This window comes from Chrysochloris asiatica, unplaced genomic scaffold, assembly GCF_000296735.1.
Source record: "Chrysochloris asiatica unplaced genomic scaffold, ChrAsi1.0 scaffold00054, whole genome shotgun sequence".
NCBI classification, from domain to species: domain Eukaryota; kingdom Metazoa; phylum Chordata; class Mammalia; order Afrosoricida; family Chrysochloridae; genus Chrysochloris; species Chrysochloris asiatica.
In genome coordinates this window covers 3,629,214-3,646,980 of record NW_006408572.1, presented here as the reverse complement: position 1 = coordinate 3,646,980, position 17,767 = coordinate 3,629,214, and the positions used below count along the sequence as shown (strand labels likewise).

Sequence of the window (17,767 nt, the reverse complement as noted above, 5' to 3'; positions counted from 1 at the left end):
GTTTTTGGGCAAAAGCTGCCCTTGTTTTGGTCTTATGTAGTTGCTTGTTCTGAGGAACACGTTCCTCCCTGGTGTTACTGTTCATTTTATAGACTTGTCTATTGTTGAGCTGAAAGGTGACCCCAAAGGATGCGGCTGAAAGGTACAGACATCATCTCAAAGGTTCCACCAGTCTCAAGCAGATCAGTAAGGCTGGGCCTTTTTATGATTTTGAATTTTGTTCTACATTTTTGTCTCACTTTGTAGTGGTAGCCAGGCATTATCTGATTCTTCTGACCTAAGACTAGTAAAAACTATGGTTCAAGCAGGACTTTTGCTTTTACAAAAAAAAAATAATAAAATATAAAACTAGCGTTCAACCTTTGTTTTGCAGCAAGCTGTTAGACAGCAGGCACCTGAACAGCACAAGAGAACTGTGTGTCTCTGAACAATGCATGTTAGTGTTATTTTAGGTTTTATGGGTTATTTGGTATGATTTGGGGGTCTGGAATTTTTTTTTTTTTTCTGTGTAAATTAATGGTAATTGGGTCTTTGCTTTACACCATTTTGACTTACGAAAGGCTTCACAAAAATGCCCTACATTTGGATAGTGGGGGGAACTTGTATCTTGATAAGGGTACTGATTACACAAATGTATCCATGAGTAAACGTATACAGTTGTGCTTTATGCATTTCAATGTAAGTAAAAAAAAAGTTTACTCCAGTTACACCCAAAGTAATCTGCAAGAAGTGTAAGCTAAAAAACAAAACAAAACAAAAAAGAAGTATAAGCTAGTTGGTCTCCAAACAAAATCAGGAAAATATACCTATGTGCAGGTGTACATACATGAAGTAGGCTCATACATGTGGACGTAGTATCTGTGTTCTTGGAATCCTAAAGGGACATTTGAAATTTCAGCATCCAAATAAACCTTTCCTTATGTCTGACTTAAATGCAACATGCACGGTGCCCTAGGCTCCCCCATCCAAGGGCCTGCAGGAAATCAGAGGGCTGCTGGGAGGAGTGGCTCCTGAGGAGATTGTGTCTGTCACCGCCACATCTGTGGAACAGGTGATATAAATGGGGGCTCTGCAGAGGCCAGAGACAACTACCCAGGGCACAGAGCCTCAATAAGACAGCCAGGTAAACCCTGAACAGATGGTGTGATAAAAGGAAAAACCAGTTGCCATGGAGTCGATTCTAACTCCTAGTGATCCCATGTGTTGTCAGTAGACACTCCATAGGGTTTTCAATGATTGATTTAGGAAGTAGATCATCAAGTCTTTCTTTCAAGTTGCCTCTGAATGGACTCGAACTTCCAGTTTTTAAGCTAGCAGCAAAACATGTTAACGGTTTGCACCACTCAGAGACTCCAGCAGATATAATTGTTAGGAAGAACTATTTTGTCCTAATTCTCATGTCCCCCCTCCAGGGTTTTCATGGAGAAGTCAAACTGCCTTGTTGATGTCCTTATTAATGTCCCAACATCCTTCCACAAATGCTTTCTCACCTCCTCCAGACCTGAGAGGGGTGACGCCTGACAGAAGTGGACAGTTTCCCTCCCCAGGCCCAGGACAAAAGGGAAGTGGCTGTGACCATGGGGAAACTGAAGAGATGAAATCAGGCCTGGAGCGGTACTATGAATTAGAAAGGAAACCCAACCCCCAGGGAAAAAAGCAGCTGGTGGGCAATTCAGAAACTTGGAAGGGACAGCACAGCTCTGCCCAAAAGGAATGCCCCAAAATGTGAAGACAAGAAAAGCCTGTGATGAACACGTTCTTCCTGAGCATGTGACAACAAACGCACCTGCTCAGCCTATCTCAGAGGGCCTCTGGGACATTAATGAGGTACAGATCACAAATCACCAAAGGTACAAGGTAGGAGCAAGACTGGCTCAAGTGGACAACGCATGGGGAGAAAAGGAGAAGCTGAGAAAGGGTCACCTCCCAGCTGACCAGGCCAGCTCTAGGTCTGCTTGAGCTCCAGAGATGAGTCTGTCCAGATCAAAGTCAGATCAAGTCTGAACACACTCAAGGTCAGCAAAATGCCCTATGTACCATGAGCTTGAAGGGAATCAGGAGGATCAGCCCCAGCCCCTTCATTTTGTGAAGTCCAAAGTTCCAGTGGGTTAGTCTAACCCCACTGCTTTCCACTAAAGTCCTTCTGACACCTCCATGCTGCCCCTCCACAAAGCCTTCCCCATTCCCTTCTACTGTGAAGAGAAGCCACATGACACGTTGAGCCTTGTCATATGCTGAGCCATATGGTGTCTTCTGCTTAGTTAAGGTCCCTGTAGACTCGACTGTAGGCTCTTTCAGGGTCAAGGACTGTGGTCTCAGTATAACCCCATGGGTCCTGGCAGAATGCAGGGCATATAGTATATAGCAGCCCTTTCCTAATTGTCTGTTGATCCACTGGGGTATGAAAGCTAGATCATGAAAAAGACAGCCTGGAAAAAAGTCCACAGCATTCCAAAGGATGCAGCCCTAGGCCCACTCCCAGCCCACCCTGTGAGATCCACACTGTGCATTCTGGCTGGGAGCTGGGCGCTCACTCAGCCCATCTGCTCAGTATCTCTTTGAGTTGCTTTTCTTTAGCTTCATATTAGGGAGAAAGAAAAAAAAAAAAAACACCTTGAAAGACACAAGCAAAGATATGGGAGACAGTCATCAAAGGACCAGCTGCAACAAGCAGAGGGTCATCAGAGGGCCTTAGTCTAGGAGTCAACAAGCCATGGGGGGTGGGGGCAGTGAAAGGAGCAACAAGAGGAGGGACTGCCCCTGGGTGCATGAGGCACAATGAAGAGGATGATTTACCAAAAATGGTTTGGGTCTAGAATTGAATGTGTTCCATAGGAGGAATGAAACTATCTTGCAATGACTTGGGCAGGTCATTTCCTGTCTTTGGACCTTCAGTTTACCTCAAAAAATGGACTGTCCTTCTCTGACACTCTATGTACCAAACTAATCAGCCTAAGGGACACCCCAACCATGCCTGCATTGGCAAGGGAACCAAGTGAGGACCACTTCAACTACCCAGATGCTGGGAGGGTAGAGAGCAGATTCATGAAGAGGCTTGCAGAGACCCTCAGAAGCCCCTAAAGAGGGCCCAGTCTTCACCCCAGGGCATCTCACACCTCAACATGCAAGAATAACTCAGGAATGTTGGCGGTGTCAACAAAGCAGAGAATGACATACAGGTGGGAACCCAGCTCTACATTAACAAGAACCCCAAGAGAGAATGATGGGAAAGGAGGAGTCTTCAGGCCAGCTCAAGGAACATATGTCTAGGGGCTTAAGTGAGACCATTTTTACCTGAAGACAGAGAGCCAACTGAGATATAAGATTCAAGCAAAACCAGAGAGGTGACGAATCAAGGCCAGAGCAAGCACAGAATCCCTGCCTCCACCAGCCTGGATTGCCTATGCATTCAACACCCCACCTCCCAACAAGACACAGTTGCTGCACTCAAGGAACTCAATCTAGGGAAAGAGCGGGACCCCCAGCATCAGGAAGTATAATACAAATTTGATAAGTACAATCACAGCAGAAATCTCCCTCTGGGACCTGAGTAGGCTGATAGGAGTGACAACTGTGGGGTGAAATCCCATACACGTCAATTTGCTTTGCACAAAGAAGAAAAATGTCCTAGCCACAGGCAAGCTCCTAACCAAAGCCACAGGCTAAATCTTGTTGTTGTTGTTGTTATGTGCTATGAAGTTGGTTCCGACTCATAGGGACCCTGTACAGGGTTTCTGAGGCTGTAAATCTTTACTGGAGCAGAAAGCTTCATCTTTCTCCCGCAGAACAACTGGCAGTTTCGAACTGCTGACCTTGTGGTTCACAGCCCAATTCGTAACCACTACGTTACCAGAGCTCCTTATAGCGACCCTGTATAGGGTTTCCAAGGAGCAGCTGGTGAGTTTAAACCACCGACCTTGTGATTCAAACTGACCTTGTGGTCCAGTGCTTTATCCCACATCACCACACCAGGACTCCAGGCTAAACCTTAACCACAGAATAAGCTCAAATCACAGTTAACAAAGAAATCTACCTCCAAGCACACCAAATACACTGGCCCCCACACCAACCACAGAAGGGCCCAACTGCAGTACCCAGGGCAACCTCCTCACATCTTGAGACTCTGCACAGTAAAGTCACCAGCTGGGAAATATCTGAGCTGAGGTCAAAGAGGGGAAGGACAAAGCATTTGGGGGATACAAAAGGATCGTCGATATTGGGTCAGTAAGGTTTCCCTGTGAGTTGCTGCTCTGCTCTGGGCCTGCCTGGGACTCCATGCCCTCCAATCCAGAACAAAGCAAAGTGAGATGCTCAGAGCTCAGAAGGCATCTATAAATATTTCTTGAATCAATAAACAGAATGTTAACTTATGATCCCTTACTGTGGCCCAGAGTCCTCATTTCTGCTTGCTTACTTCTCCTCAGACCCCACTGGCTCCTTCCTTCCAGCTTTTCCATGCACTCAAATCTCCCCATTTCAAAAGTGTCATCTACACCTGACTCTCCACATCGCCACTCACTGCTCAGCACACTCCAGTCTGCTGCCCACCTCCTAGTCCTCCCCTGAACTACACTCATCTACGCACCGCCAGGTGACTAAACCCAGTGGTCACTGCACTCCCATAGTTCTTGGTCTCTCAGCAACATTGGACCCTTTGTGCAATATCTCTTCTCCTCTGTAGAGACCCAGGACCCGCTGCATATGGGGAAATCCTCACTCTACCCTCTGCCCCGAGAGGTCACCACCATCAGCTGGTCTCTAAGAGAATGTTCCCAGTTTGGACCTCCAGCTCAGAACTCTCTTCTGAGTCTGGTTCCAAATACCAAACTGCTCACAGACATCGCATTTGTGCTTCAGGCCCTTCAAATCCCCACACACATCCCAGGTCACCCCAATCTCAGCAAACAGCTGCACTATGTATCCGGTAGCTCAAAACCTGGAAGCCATCCTTCCTCTTCCCTCTCCCTCAATCCTCAAATCTCAATCTATCTCCTAGAAACCAGAGCTTCAAGTCGAGTCACCAACCTCTCTTGCCTGGACTGGACACTCTGGCCTCCCAAGTCATCTCCCAATCTCTACTCCAGTCCCTCTCACACATTCTCCACTCAACAGCCAGGGGAGGTCTTCAAAAATCCCATCCTCTTATTCCTCTTATGAAAAGCAATGACTTCTGTGCCGAAATCGTTTTAGCAAAACTTCCCAGTGTCTACTTTTTTTTTCTGGTGCCTACCTACCTATCTGCCCAGTCTCTCCACCCCTAACCATGGATGCTCCAGGCATTCTGGCCTTCTTCCCATTCCTCCACTGCACCCTGTTCTCTCCCGCCTTGGGCCATGTGTATGCACCCAAAGCAGTGCTTTTCAAGCTTAAAATGCAAACCAACCACTTGGAGATCTTGGTAAAATGCAGATTCAGATATTCAGGAAGCCTGGGGTAAGACCTGAGATTTTGCATTTCTAGAGTGCTCCCAAATGATGCACAAGATGATCTCAAAGATGCCAGTCCTGCTTCTTCAGCCTCACTTTGAGTTACAAGAATCTAAGCATGCTTCCCCTGGCTCCATTTTTGCAGAACTAACTTCTACTCAACTCTTGCAGCTCAGCCAAACACTTTTTCCTCAAAGAAGCCCTACCTCACTCTTCCCAAGACCAGGTACCTCCCAACTTGCTTTTTCTTTATTTATCACACCTGTTTATTCCTCAGTTGTGAAATTAATTTTTCAACTTTGCTCTCCCTAGTTAGACTACACGCTCCAGGAGAACAGTGGCAAAAACTGTCTTGTTCACTAGATCCCTGGCATCCTGACACATTATCAACACTTGTGGTAGAAAGCTGTTAAGTCTTGCCTGCTCTACTCATTTTCCTTTCTTATTGTTGGTGTTGGTGGTGTTGTGAAGCACCATCGAGTCAATTCCAACTCGTAGCGTCTCCCACTTTCCCACTTTTAATTCTTATGGTTTAGGTGAGTGAACATGAGACTCGGGTCTTGCTAATCAGTGCCTTCAATCTCTAATCACAATGATTGGTTCAGGAATAGGCATGCGACTTAAGTCACGCCAATGAGCATCAACCTGGGACTTTTGCTAGAACTACTGCAAAGGAGCTCTGGTAGTGTAGTGGTTACAAATTGGGCTGCGAACCGCAAGTCAGCAGTTCAAAACTACCAGCCACTCTGTGGGAGAAAGATGAGGCTTTCTGCTCCCATAACAGCCTCAGAAACCCTGTACAGGGTCACTATGGGTTGGAACCAACTCGATGGCACTTAACAACAACAACAACAAATGCAAAAAGGATAAGCTGTAAGCACTGGACTGAAAGGTGCAAGGTCAGCAGTTCAAACTCACCAGCCACTCCTCAGAAACCCTAAATAGGGTCACTATGAGTTGGAACCAACTCAATGGCACTTAACAACAACAATAACTGCAAAAAAAGGTACCATACTTTCTGTAGCAACTGGGGGCTTAAAAGAAATTATTCGTCTCTCCATGGGCAAAAGCAAGAAGAGTGATGAAAATCGAAGACACTTGGAATCAATTAGGCCAGTGGACTAATGGTACACTTGACCATCAATTTCCAACCCTGACACCAGGAGAATTAGATGGTGCCTGGCAACACTACCAACCGTTTTGAAAGGGATCCTATTAGAAGGTCCTGGATAAAGTGGAAGGAAATGTGGAACAAAACTCAAAATTATTTAAAAAGACCAGGCTTATTGGGCAGAAAGAGACTGGAGGAACCCGAGACTGTGGTCCTTGATCTCCCTTTGGGTCTGGAACTGAATTCATCCTCATGGTTCAATTTCCAGCCAAGCAGCAGATAGGCAAACAGGGAGGGCAACACCACTAGTAAGGTATGCACACCATGGAATGATCAACCAGTCCGGATCAAAAGGGCAGCATTTACTTCAGGACAAAATTCAGAAGGGTTGGGAAAGAAGGTGGAATGGAAATATGAATCACAGGGAGGAAACAGGGTAACTCATGTCACATGGAGGGGATTGCAATCCTTGAAATGAAATATATGATTTATTGAGTGTAAAACTGATGATCTGCTCTGTAAACCTTCACGCAATACACAATAAAAAGTTTTAAAAAATACACTTATCTCTACTGGGAAACTTTGTTGTTGTTGTTGTTGTTGCTGTAAAATGCCATCAAATCCGTTCTGATTCACAGCGACCCTGTATAGGATTTCCAAGGAGCGGCTGGTGGGTTTGAACCATCAATCTAGAGGTTCAAACTGGCCTTGTAATCCAGTGCTTGTCCTACAGCACCACATCAGAACTCCCGAAGCTACTTTTGGTAGATAGGTTGCTGTCACCATCCTGACACCCCAGAGACAGTTTAACAAAGAATGTAAGCATCACAGAAAAGAGATGGAAAGAGGCAGATTTAATGGATGCAGCCATGCCTGGGGTCTATACTTACCATTAGAGAGGCAATAAATTTCCTTTTATGCTTAAGCCAAATAGAATTATGCTTCTGTCACTTAGAATCAAGAGTCCTAACTATTACAATTGTCAAAGAAACACTGAGCACTGGCTGAATTAAATGAGTGAGTAAGTAAGTAAAGCCTGCCAAGATAACTCAGTAACTCCTCCTTTCATAGTTCCCCTTGCAAAGGCACACCATCCATGAGCACTGAGACAAGCATCTCATGCCCAACTTTGCAAACCATGGGGCTGAAAGTCAGAATGTCAGCAAGATTCTCAGTATTACTCTATATAAACAAGCTGACCCCAGCACCCAGTTCAGATACCAACAGCTGGGACCAAACAGGTAAAGCCGGTCTGACTTTCAATGCCCACCAGGAGGAGAGCAGAGATGTCCTCAGTCAGCCCTCTGCTCACCTACCACTAAACTCTTAATCCAGCAGGGCAAGCTCTGGCTGCCAGTCCTATACCACATGGCCTTGCCCCTGATGGGCATTCAATATGGGATGAGAGTTGGAAGCTGGATAGTTTTTACCTGTATCCTCTGGGGATGTCACTGTGCATTAGGTTAGGTCATGGAGGTGGGGAGCAGCAGGGAAGAGTTACCTAATTCGCTCCCTATGAGTCACCACATATCAGAGCCCTAAGACAGAGATGTCCCCTCAGATGACTTAGGAGGCAGGTGACTTCTTCAGAGCGCCCCTCACCTGGCAAAGTGTGAGAGAGAGAGGTGCTTTGCTGCCTAAACAGGGACACTGGCTGAGCCAAATTTTGCCTGAGGGACAAAGGAGGATGTGGGAAGAGGGAGGGAGGAGAGCACTGTTCCCTGCTCCTGAGATGTGGTCTACTAATGAATAAAGTCCTGAGGAGAAACGACCAACTGCCCCAACCGCTGGCCCACCCCAATCTCCAAGACAACTCTCCCACAAGAAAAGGGTGGCAGGGACAAGGCCCAGGGCCATGCCAGGAGGGAGAGCCAGAGCCATTCGAGTGCCATTCAAATGTCCTGAGGGTCCCACTCCCAGTCCTAAATAGTCCTTTGGGGTAGCTGTCCCTTAAAGCAGCCCCTGCATTCAAAATCTTCCCCACTTCCTCCAACCTGGGCTCCTTGTTCTGAAGCCCCAGTTCCACCAAGAGCCCTGGCAACCCCGTTTCTCACCAGTCCACTTCCTGAGCACCCCTTGACACAACCACACCTAAGCCTTGCAGGCACACAGACACAGTTTAATTAGATGCTGTCTCCAGACATGCTGGGCACGCGGTAGCCCCCACTGGGACACAGAACAACTGGGCCTGCAGCCAACGTGACTCCATACTTTCCCACACACACTCCCCTCCCCTCTTACCTTCATGGTGGGAGGTGCAGTGAGAGGAGGGGACAGGGGCCGGTCTGGGAGGGTTACATCTGAGCTGTTGGCCAGCTCCTGCTTCCTGTGAAGGATCCAAAGAACACAGAATCAGTGAATGAGGACCTGCCCGGGCCTTCCTCCCCTCTCTTCCAACAGTGTTGGGCTCAGGGGCACAGTTATTTAACACACAGTGCAGAAAACAAAGAGCTGAGTGTCTGTTCTTTGCTGGGATCTCCTAAAGCTGAAAGCGGCACTAGGTTACTTCAAGTGCATCCCTGGACCACCAGCATCAGCACCACCTGGGAAATGTTAGATACACTAATTCCTGGGTGTACAGCAGGACCTCCAGCAACAGGGTCCGGGCAGCTATGTTTTAACAAGCACTCCAGGTGATTCTGATCCACACTGAAGTTTGAGAACCACTTCAGCCAAAAGAGATACAAGTCACAGGGCTAAGATTGAGATCTGATTTATCTTCCTTCCTAGAGCCCCTTTTGTTCCTATACACACCACACACGTGCATGCGCATGCACATACACAAGGAGGCCCTCGCCAGAGAGCAGCGCTTGGGAGGACGAGGGTGCCTACTGTGTAAGCTGCAGGTAAAACTTATTTTAGGCCGTTGCTGGCTAGGACAGTGGCAAGACAGCTAAACAGAGTTGTGTCGCCATGACAACACGATCGCAACATGTCCTCTGCTCTCACACACACCCCACTTTCCATCTGGCCCTCCTTAGTGACCAGGTTGTTTTCTGCCTGATCACCAGGCAGAATGTTTGGGGTGAGATAAGCCTTCACGGCAATGGTTATACAACAAGGCCAGCTGGACAGAACCTGGGAGAATCCCCAGACAAGGGATTCTGGTGTCCTGGCCTTGCCCTGGCTATATCCCAAGGGGTGAAGAAGCATCAAGGATACTAAGAACCAAACAAGAGTGAGCTGGGCTGTCGAAGCCCCCAACTCTATAACTGTCTCCTTCTCCAGAGCTTTCCGCTGAAGCAGCCAAGAGAGTCAACCTAAAACCTGGGTTTCCGTTTATGTGACCAAAGGATGCTTTGTATACCTCTAGACAATGCCTTTGTACCTTCATCCAGTCTATGTCCTGGCAACCGGAGCAACAGCTCCAATTCTAAGCCTTCTTCATGGGAGAAGTCCAACTCTCGCTACAGAGCCCAGACCTCCAGCTTCCAGAGGGGAGCCCTGGCCCTGGTGCCCAGACTCTTGTCTTGTCCTGCTCCCCTCAACTCACAGGGCATCATCCATACTGGTCTCTCTACTGAAATCTCAGAGACTAAGATCCAGGAAGACAAAAGCAGAAGGGAAATGGAGCCAGGACAGGGGAGGGTGGCAAGGTTGAGGCTGATGGGGTCATATGGCTCCTCTGCTAAGCTAGATGTTTAGTCAGCCTCCTTAGATGATGTCTGGCATCTGGAAGACCCATGAAACCAGGACAGGCCCCGCAGTGCCCTATCTAGTCTGGTTCAATCACTCTTGCTGCCTCTGGAGTCTACCATACCTCACTGTTCTCTAAGCAGCCAGATAACAAGGCTGCCTGAGCATCCGGCTTGGTAGAGGTGCCAAATGACCCCATCACACTCAGGTCTGCCTTTCTCCCCTGTCTGCTCCTCCACCTCCCTTCTGCTTTCTTTTTCCCAGACCTTGTTCTCTCTGTGATGTTGGGAGAGGGCCCCTTCTGATGTAGAGTGTTAACTGGAGCAAGAGCCAGCTGGGCCAGGACTTGGCACATGCATGTATGCGCACACTCACCCTCACACTCGGAGAAATGAATCTGGCTCCTGCCACCTCTCAGCTGGAACCAAAAGCTTCCCGCTTCCATTTATGGCCCTGGACGTTCCAGTCATGGAGCCCACTATGACTGCTCTGCCCCTCAGCAGGCAGCCCCTGATCCTTCTCATTGGGGCTGGGTCCTGAGGGCCATGGTGGAGAACCCCTAGGAGGAAGGGGCTAAATGATGCCACTTAGGCTACCAGGATACCAAGGCAGAGCCCTGGAGTTAGCAAAAGGCCAATAAATCACTGGTGCTCATTTCTGCGTTGGCACCTTCCAGGTTCCCAGACATCATTCCTGAATTCCTGCTGACCTGATGCTAACTCCAGGGCTCTGCCACAGGAAAGGACGCCAGGGTGTGCAGAAGGCATAGTTGCTGCTTTCAAAACAATGAGAACCCAAAGCACAACAAACCCTTTATCACAAACTGAAATCTACCCTGCCTTGGTATCCTGGTGGCCCAGATGGCATCTCCAGGGGATGGGTGGGTTACACTACACCATCCCCACTCTAGACTCCAGCCCTCCCTCCAAAGAGCCAATGGCACATATTTAAGAGCTACCTGCCCAGGTTCCAGGTTCTAGCCTTGGCCTTGTCATTGAAAGAACAAAAACAAGGAGAATCAAAGCAACTGAATCCACCTCACCCACCTGGCTTGGATCAGCTGTGCTTAACCTTGTCCTGCCCCAGCCCTCACAATCCACGGCATCTGCATGTGAGCCACGGTCCCAAGGACAGCCAGGCCCAACTGGTCCTGTCACTAGCTGATGCAGAGATAAGACCAAATCAGAGAAATGGTGTTCATGCAATTCCACCCCTTTCTCTCCCAGTCAGACAAGCATATCAAACATGAGTGGGTAAAAGGGACGCTACTCTGTCAAGGGATAACCTTGAGTCTGCTCTGACTTATAAGCCAATCGTAAATCATTAGCAAAGGTTGGCACCCATATTATTATTTTAACAAATTCCTCGTAGCCCACAATGATGTCGACATGTGTCGTGGCACTGAGATTGAAAAGTGCCCCTCCAATGAAAAGAGTCTAAAGACAAAGAATCACAGACCCATACAAGGATACAGAAAAACCCAGAGGAGAGATGGGTGATGGAGGCAGCAAAGGAAGGTGTGAAGGAAGAGAAGGTACCACAGGTAGGAAGAAGATTATATACATTCAGTTAGATAAGAAGGATGGCCACTCATATGAGACATCTACAACAGACATCAGAGTTTATTAGTGTTTACCAGGGGCAGCAGAGAGGGGGAACGAGGGACTCATCCCTTGGAAGCCATGAGCTTCTGTTGAAGGTGATGGAAAAACTTGGAACTTGAACGTAGCGATGGTGGCACAGTATGAGTGTAATTAATGTCATTGATTTGCACATGCAAAAGAGGTAGAAATGGCAAGTGTTTTGTCATATAGATACTTGTGGTACAATTAAGTGCTCTGCTGCTAATCATAAGACTGGAGGTTTAAGTACACCTCGAAAGAAAGGCCTAACAATTTACTTCCAGAAAAAGCAGTCACTGAACTGCTCCCTGTGGAGCAGGTCTACTCTGGCACATCTGTGGTCATCATACATTAGGGTCCTGCTTCTGGTTTCTGGCTGGTGGTAGTGGTGGTGGTTAGTTGTAATAGTTGCCTTTAAATCCATTCTGAGGGGTGGCAAGAGCTGGTGTGAATGGGCAGGTGAGCAGAACCTGAGGGGAGTCCAGTCAGCATCTCTGCTACCCCAGGAGTTCCTCTCTGCCCTAGAGCCCATGCTGGGACCTGGGACACTGCTTCTCTACTCTGGGATTCTTTCCCCCAAAGATTGGGAGATCCTGGGGCAGATGACAGGATTCAAAAAGCCAAAAGAGGTACTAAACCAGCTTTACCAAGATACAAGTCTCATGAAGAAATGATCAAAGGAGCCTGGAGTGGAAGGTGAGAAACCAAAGGAAGTGATTCACCCAGATTGGGCTGTTCACAGGGGACTCTATTCACGGGACACTGGACAGACCCTGAGGGAGGCCCCTATCACAGCATCCAGGACCCCCGGGTCCTCATATCCGTCCCAAAGGGCTCTGTCCCAAACCACTGGAAGCCATATACAGTTACCATCTCTCCAATAGTTTTTGTTGTTGTTGTTAAGTGCCAGGGAGCCAGTTTCAACTCATAGCAACCCTGTATAGGATTTCTGAGTCTTTTTTTAAATCTTTATGGGAGCAGAAAGCCTCATCTTTCTCCTGCGGAGAGGCTGGTGAGCTCGAACCACTGACTTTGTGGTTCGCCATCCAGTGCGTACTCTATGGAGCTAATTCCTGGAGTCAAGTTTGGCTCTGCCTGCTAACGCACCATGTGGCCTTGGTTAACTAACCTCATCTCGATGTGTCTCTCAGTTCCTTCATCTGGATGGTCGTGGTGGCTATGTGCCGTGGAGTCGGTTCCGACTCATAGTGACCCTGTACAGGGTTTCTGAGGCTATAAATCTTTACAGGAGCAGAAAGCCTCATGTTTCTCCTGCGGAACAGCTGGTAGTTCATCTGGACAGCTGGGACATAATACTCTAAGGACTTAATTCTCGTGACCGGGAAATAAAACAGCAAGTCTCATACAAGTATAGACATTTATTACTACTATTGTAACTATTATTAAACGGAGTCCTGCTGTGGCACTGCAGGATAAGCACTCGACCACAGAGTCGGTTTGAAATACAAGGTCACGGGTTCAAATTCACCAGTCACTCCTTGAAAACCCTATACAGGCACTTAATAACAATAACAATAACAGTTACGAAATGATGATCTGGTCTCCAGGTAGTAAGAGAGAAACAAGAGTCCAGGGCCATTTCAGTGTCTTTGAAAACGTCTTTGGTATCTCAAATAAGCATTAGTTCTAGCTGGTGGGACTGACTCTCAATTAATAATCAACCACAGGAAAAATACCCTCCTATCAGCAGATGGTTGCTATGGGTTGGAATCAACTGGACAACACTTAACAACAACAATAATCAGCAGATGGCCCTGGAGTCAGGCTTCCAACGGCCCTTTTCTGTGACTCCCCACACCAGGTTCAACTTCACTTTCACTCTTTCTTACTTTTCAAGCAGCCAAGCTAGAGAGATACTGACTACTGACCGCTACAAAGAGCTTCTCTGAAAAACCAAACCAGAAGAACAAGAAACTGTATGCTCAATAGCCAAAGTAAAAACACTCAAACATTATGAACAGACAAATGGATAAACAAAACAAACAAAATGTAGTATAGTCACACATTTCGACCACAAAAGAAAGCTCAAGTAGAGACGAACCTTGAAAAGATCATGTTTAGAGAAAGAGACCAATCACAAAAGCCCACACATTGTATGGCTCCATTTATGTGAAAAGTCCAGGAAACATGGGGCGTGACTGCTAATGGACACAGGGGTCTTGTCCAGGTGATGAAATGGGTTTAGAATATGGTGATGGTTGTACGGGTTTGTGACTGTACTTCCAGTCATTGGTTACATACTTTAAAGGCGGTGGATTTTATGATATGCCAAGTACATCTCAATGATAAGTGAAGGTAAGGAAGAGGGGGCTGCCTGCTGGTGCCCCAGGGCTCTGGGCTTATTGTATGTTTGTTCATGATTTGTGGCGGTAATGATTAATATTGAGGATTCTGAAAAGGACTCCCTATTACTACCACCTGTTGAAAGCCTGCCTCCCTCCCGACTCCCAACGCTCTTAAGTAGGTGATATCTAGTCATTCATTTGTAGAGATTCTTAGAGTTCTAATTTTTCACATTTTCAAGCCCTATATTACCAGCTAGACCATCCACTGTAGGCTAAAAAATACAATTAAAAGCTTCAAGAGAAATCATCATAAGAAAACAACACAATAGGATGAAAGGTGAGTTAGAAACCAGGGTTAGCTCTAGCCCTGACAAGTTGGACTCTCAAAGTATCTGTGTTTTTTCCCCTTTGCAGAGTGGGCAGACTAATTCCCAATCCCTTTCCCTGGAGAGTTGTACTCACTGCCTCAATGCAATTATTGTTAAGTGCCATCGAGGTGGTTCCTGTATAGGGTTTCTGAGGAGTGACTGGTGAGCTTTAACCGCCAGCCCTGCAGTTCAAACGGCTTTGCAGTCTAGTGCATTAACCCACAGCACCACACCAGGACGCGTAGAGCCCCCCAAAATTGTCACAATGGCAGAGTTCTGTGGTCACAGAGAAAGTCAGACCAGAGGAGAGATGAGCACTGGTGTGTGTGCCCAGAGAAGCCCACTGACCAGCTACAGAGACACGGGCTCAGTTACACTAGCACACAGCCCTCACCATGGAAGCCACAGGCTGGGAAACAGCACTTGAGAAGATGTTCATGCATGGCAGGACAGCCTAGCAGGCTGGAGCAGAAGGAGGGCCAGGCTCTGACCTCCAAGCCTGGCAAAGCAGAGGGGGAGCCCTGGTATTAGAGTCCATCAGGCCTGGATTTTCATTCCAGCTCCATCCCGATAAGCCATGTGACCCTGGTCAGGCTGCTTCAGCTCTCTTAGTCTCAGCTTTCGCATCCATAAAATGGTCTCGTGATACCCACTTTATTAGATGCTTTGAATAAGGCTTGTAAAGCATTTAGCACCATGCCTGGCACACAGTCAGATGAGCTGGAATCAGGAGTAGACGTGACGAGGAGAAGTCAAGACAGAGAGCCAGTCAGAGGGTAGAGGAAAGGCAGGGACAGCTTTGAAGCTGGAGTAACCCAGATTAACCATGTGCTTTGAACCCGAAACATAGGTGGCAGGGACTGGAGAACCCTATCACTGTGTGGGAGCCACTAGGTATGTGTACAGGGCTTACCTCCAAGCCTCACAGGGGCAGAAATGGAGGTGAGGAGTTGCTGTCTGCATAGACAATATGCCCAGGCCATGTGTCAGGGGTGGAGAGTCCAGGACAAGAGGCTCTGACAGGTAGAATTAAAGAGGAGTTGTGCTCACCTGTTAGCACCTGACAGTGTTACCATGGGGTCACATTCCATCCCAGTGCTCCAAGAGGATCTTGAAGACTTGGAGCTCAACTCGCGACCTTCAAAGATTCCTTTTTCATTCCCAAAATGGAAAATGGCAACCTAGACACACGCACAATTCAATCCTTGGGTTCCTGGCCTCTTAGGGATTAACGGCCCTAGAAGAAACCACTAGATGCCATTCACCAGCCTAATTATACCCAGAACCCACAGTGCAGTACAGCTTCCAAGCCACCTGAGGCTGAGCCTGCTTGAAGTAACTAAGCCACAGCTCCAAGAGAACCTATCAGGTAGTGCTCCACAGGGTTTTCTTGGATATAATCTTTACAGAAGCAGATCTCCAGGACTTTCTTCTGTGGTATCAGTTTGAGCCACCAACATTTAGGTCAGTGGTGGTCGTGGAGGTTATGTACTATGGAGTCGGTTCCGACTCATAGCGACCCTGTACAGGGTTTCCAAGGCTGTAAATCTTTACTGGAGCAGAAATCCTCATCTTTCTCCCACGGAACAGCTGGTCATTTTGAACTGCTGGCCTTGCAGTTCACAGCCCAATTTAACCATGCATAAACCATTTACAACACCCAGAAACCTAAAAAGGTTTATATGTCCCCTTAAAGGACCTAGGCAGGGAAAGCCAGAGGCCCAAGGATAAGCAGATGGTACACCAGGTATGGACTCTACTGAGAGCTGAGCCCTGAACCATGTGATGTGGCCACACACAGAGACTACAGCTTCAAAGGCCACTCTGAGTCAGAAAGGTGTCCATCAGCAGATGCATGGATAAACATATGATGCAACAGTAGCCATCATAACGAGATAAACCATGCCATGAGGAACCCTGAGAGTATCATGCTGAGAGAAATCAGTCAGGCACCAAAGGACAAATATGTTATGATCCCAATTTGATGACATAGCTGGAATAGGCAACCACATAGAGAACAAAGTTTATTAGTGATTACCAGGAGCTGATGGGATATGGGAGTGGGAGATATTGCTGAATGGGCACTGAGTCTCAGTGAAAAGTCTCGGTAACCAAAACAGTGATGGTTGCAAAACATGGCAAGAATAATTAATGTCACTAAATTGTGCATGCAAAAGGTTGAAACGGCTAATGTTTTGTTATATATATATTTTACACAATTTAAAAATGATAGCAATAATGGTTTTGCTCTAGGTGTATTTGTTCTGCCCTGTTAGGTACTGCTAGATGCCACTGAATCGGCTCTGACTCATAGTGACCCTGCACACAACAGAATGAAACACTGCCCAGCCCAGTGACATCCTCACACAGGATGTTCTATTTAAGCCCGTGGTTGCAGCCACTATGTCAATCTGTCTTGTTGGGGGGGTTTTCCTCTTGTTCTCCGACCCTCCACTTTACCAAACATGATGTCTTTTTCCAGGGACTGGTCCCTTTTGATATCATATTCAAAGTATGTGAGATGAAATGTTGCCATTTTTGCTTCTAAGGAGCATTCTGACAGTACTTCTTCCAAGACAGAAGTGTTTGTTCTTCTGGCAAGTTCATGGTAACTTCAATATTCTTCACCAACACCAGAATTCAAATGCATCAATTCTTCTCTAGTCTTCCTTACTCATTGTCTAGCTTTTGGCTGCATATGAGTTGACTGAAAATACCATGGCTTGGTAAGGCACACCTTAGTCCACAAAGTGACATCTTTGTTCTTTAAAGCGGTCTTTTGCAGCAGATTTGCCTAATGCAACACATTGTTTAATTTCTTGACTGCTGCTTCCATGAGCATTTATTGTGACTCCAAGTAAAATTAACTCCTTGACAAGTTTGGTGTTTTGCCCTGCTCTGCCCTACTGTTGTTGGCATTAAGTGCCGTCAAGTCGGTTCTGACTCATAGCAACTTTATATAGGGTTTCCAAGGAGTGGCTGGTGAGCTTTAACCTTGCAGTTCAAAACAACCTTGCAGTACAGCACATTAACCCACAGTGCCATACCAGGACTTCTGGAGGATCCTAAATCCTTAAACTGGACCAGGGGCAAGAGAAAGAGCAGTAGCTGTGAGGAACATGTCATGACAGGGAGACGCAGCTGTAGAGGAATTCCTGGATGGGATGACTAGACCTCCCCCTGCATCACATCTCAGAACCAATGGACCAACCTACTCACGTGGGCAAATCACTACACCTCTGGGAAAGTAAGTCTGACTGAACCAGCCACTTTCAAAACTGACTGATAAATGCTTTTC

General features: G+C 47.1%; 1 protein-coding gene across 1 annotated transcript in view; it reads right to left on the bottom strand.

Moving 5' to 3' along the window:
* RAP1GAP2 (RAP1 GTPase activating protein 2) overlaps positions 1-17,767 on the bottom strand; it is a 230,209-nt gene that overhangs the window by 116,076 nt on the left and 96,366 nt on the right. The window contains exon 3 of the mRNA XM_006863247.1: positions 8,779-8,863. Within this exon, the coding sequence (XP_006863309.1) occupies positions 8,779-8,863 (85 nt within the window). The remainder of the gene's footprint in view (positions 1-8,778; positions 8,864-17,767) is intronic.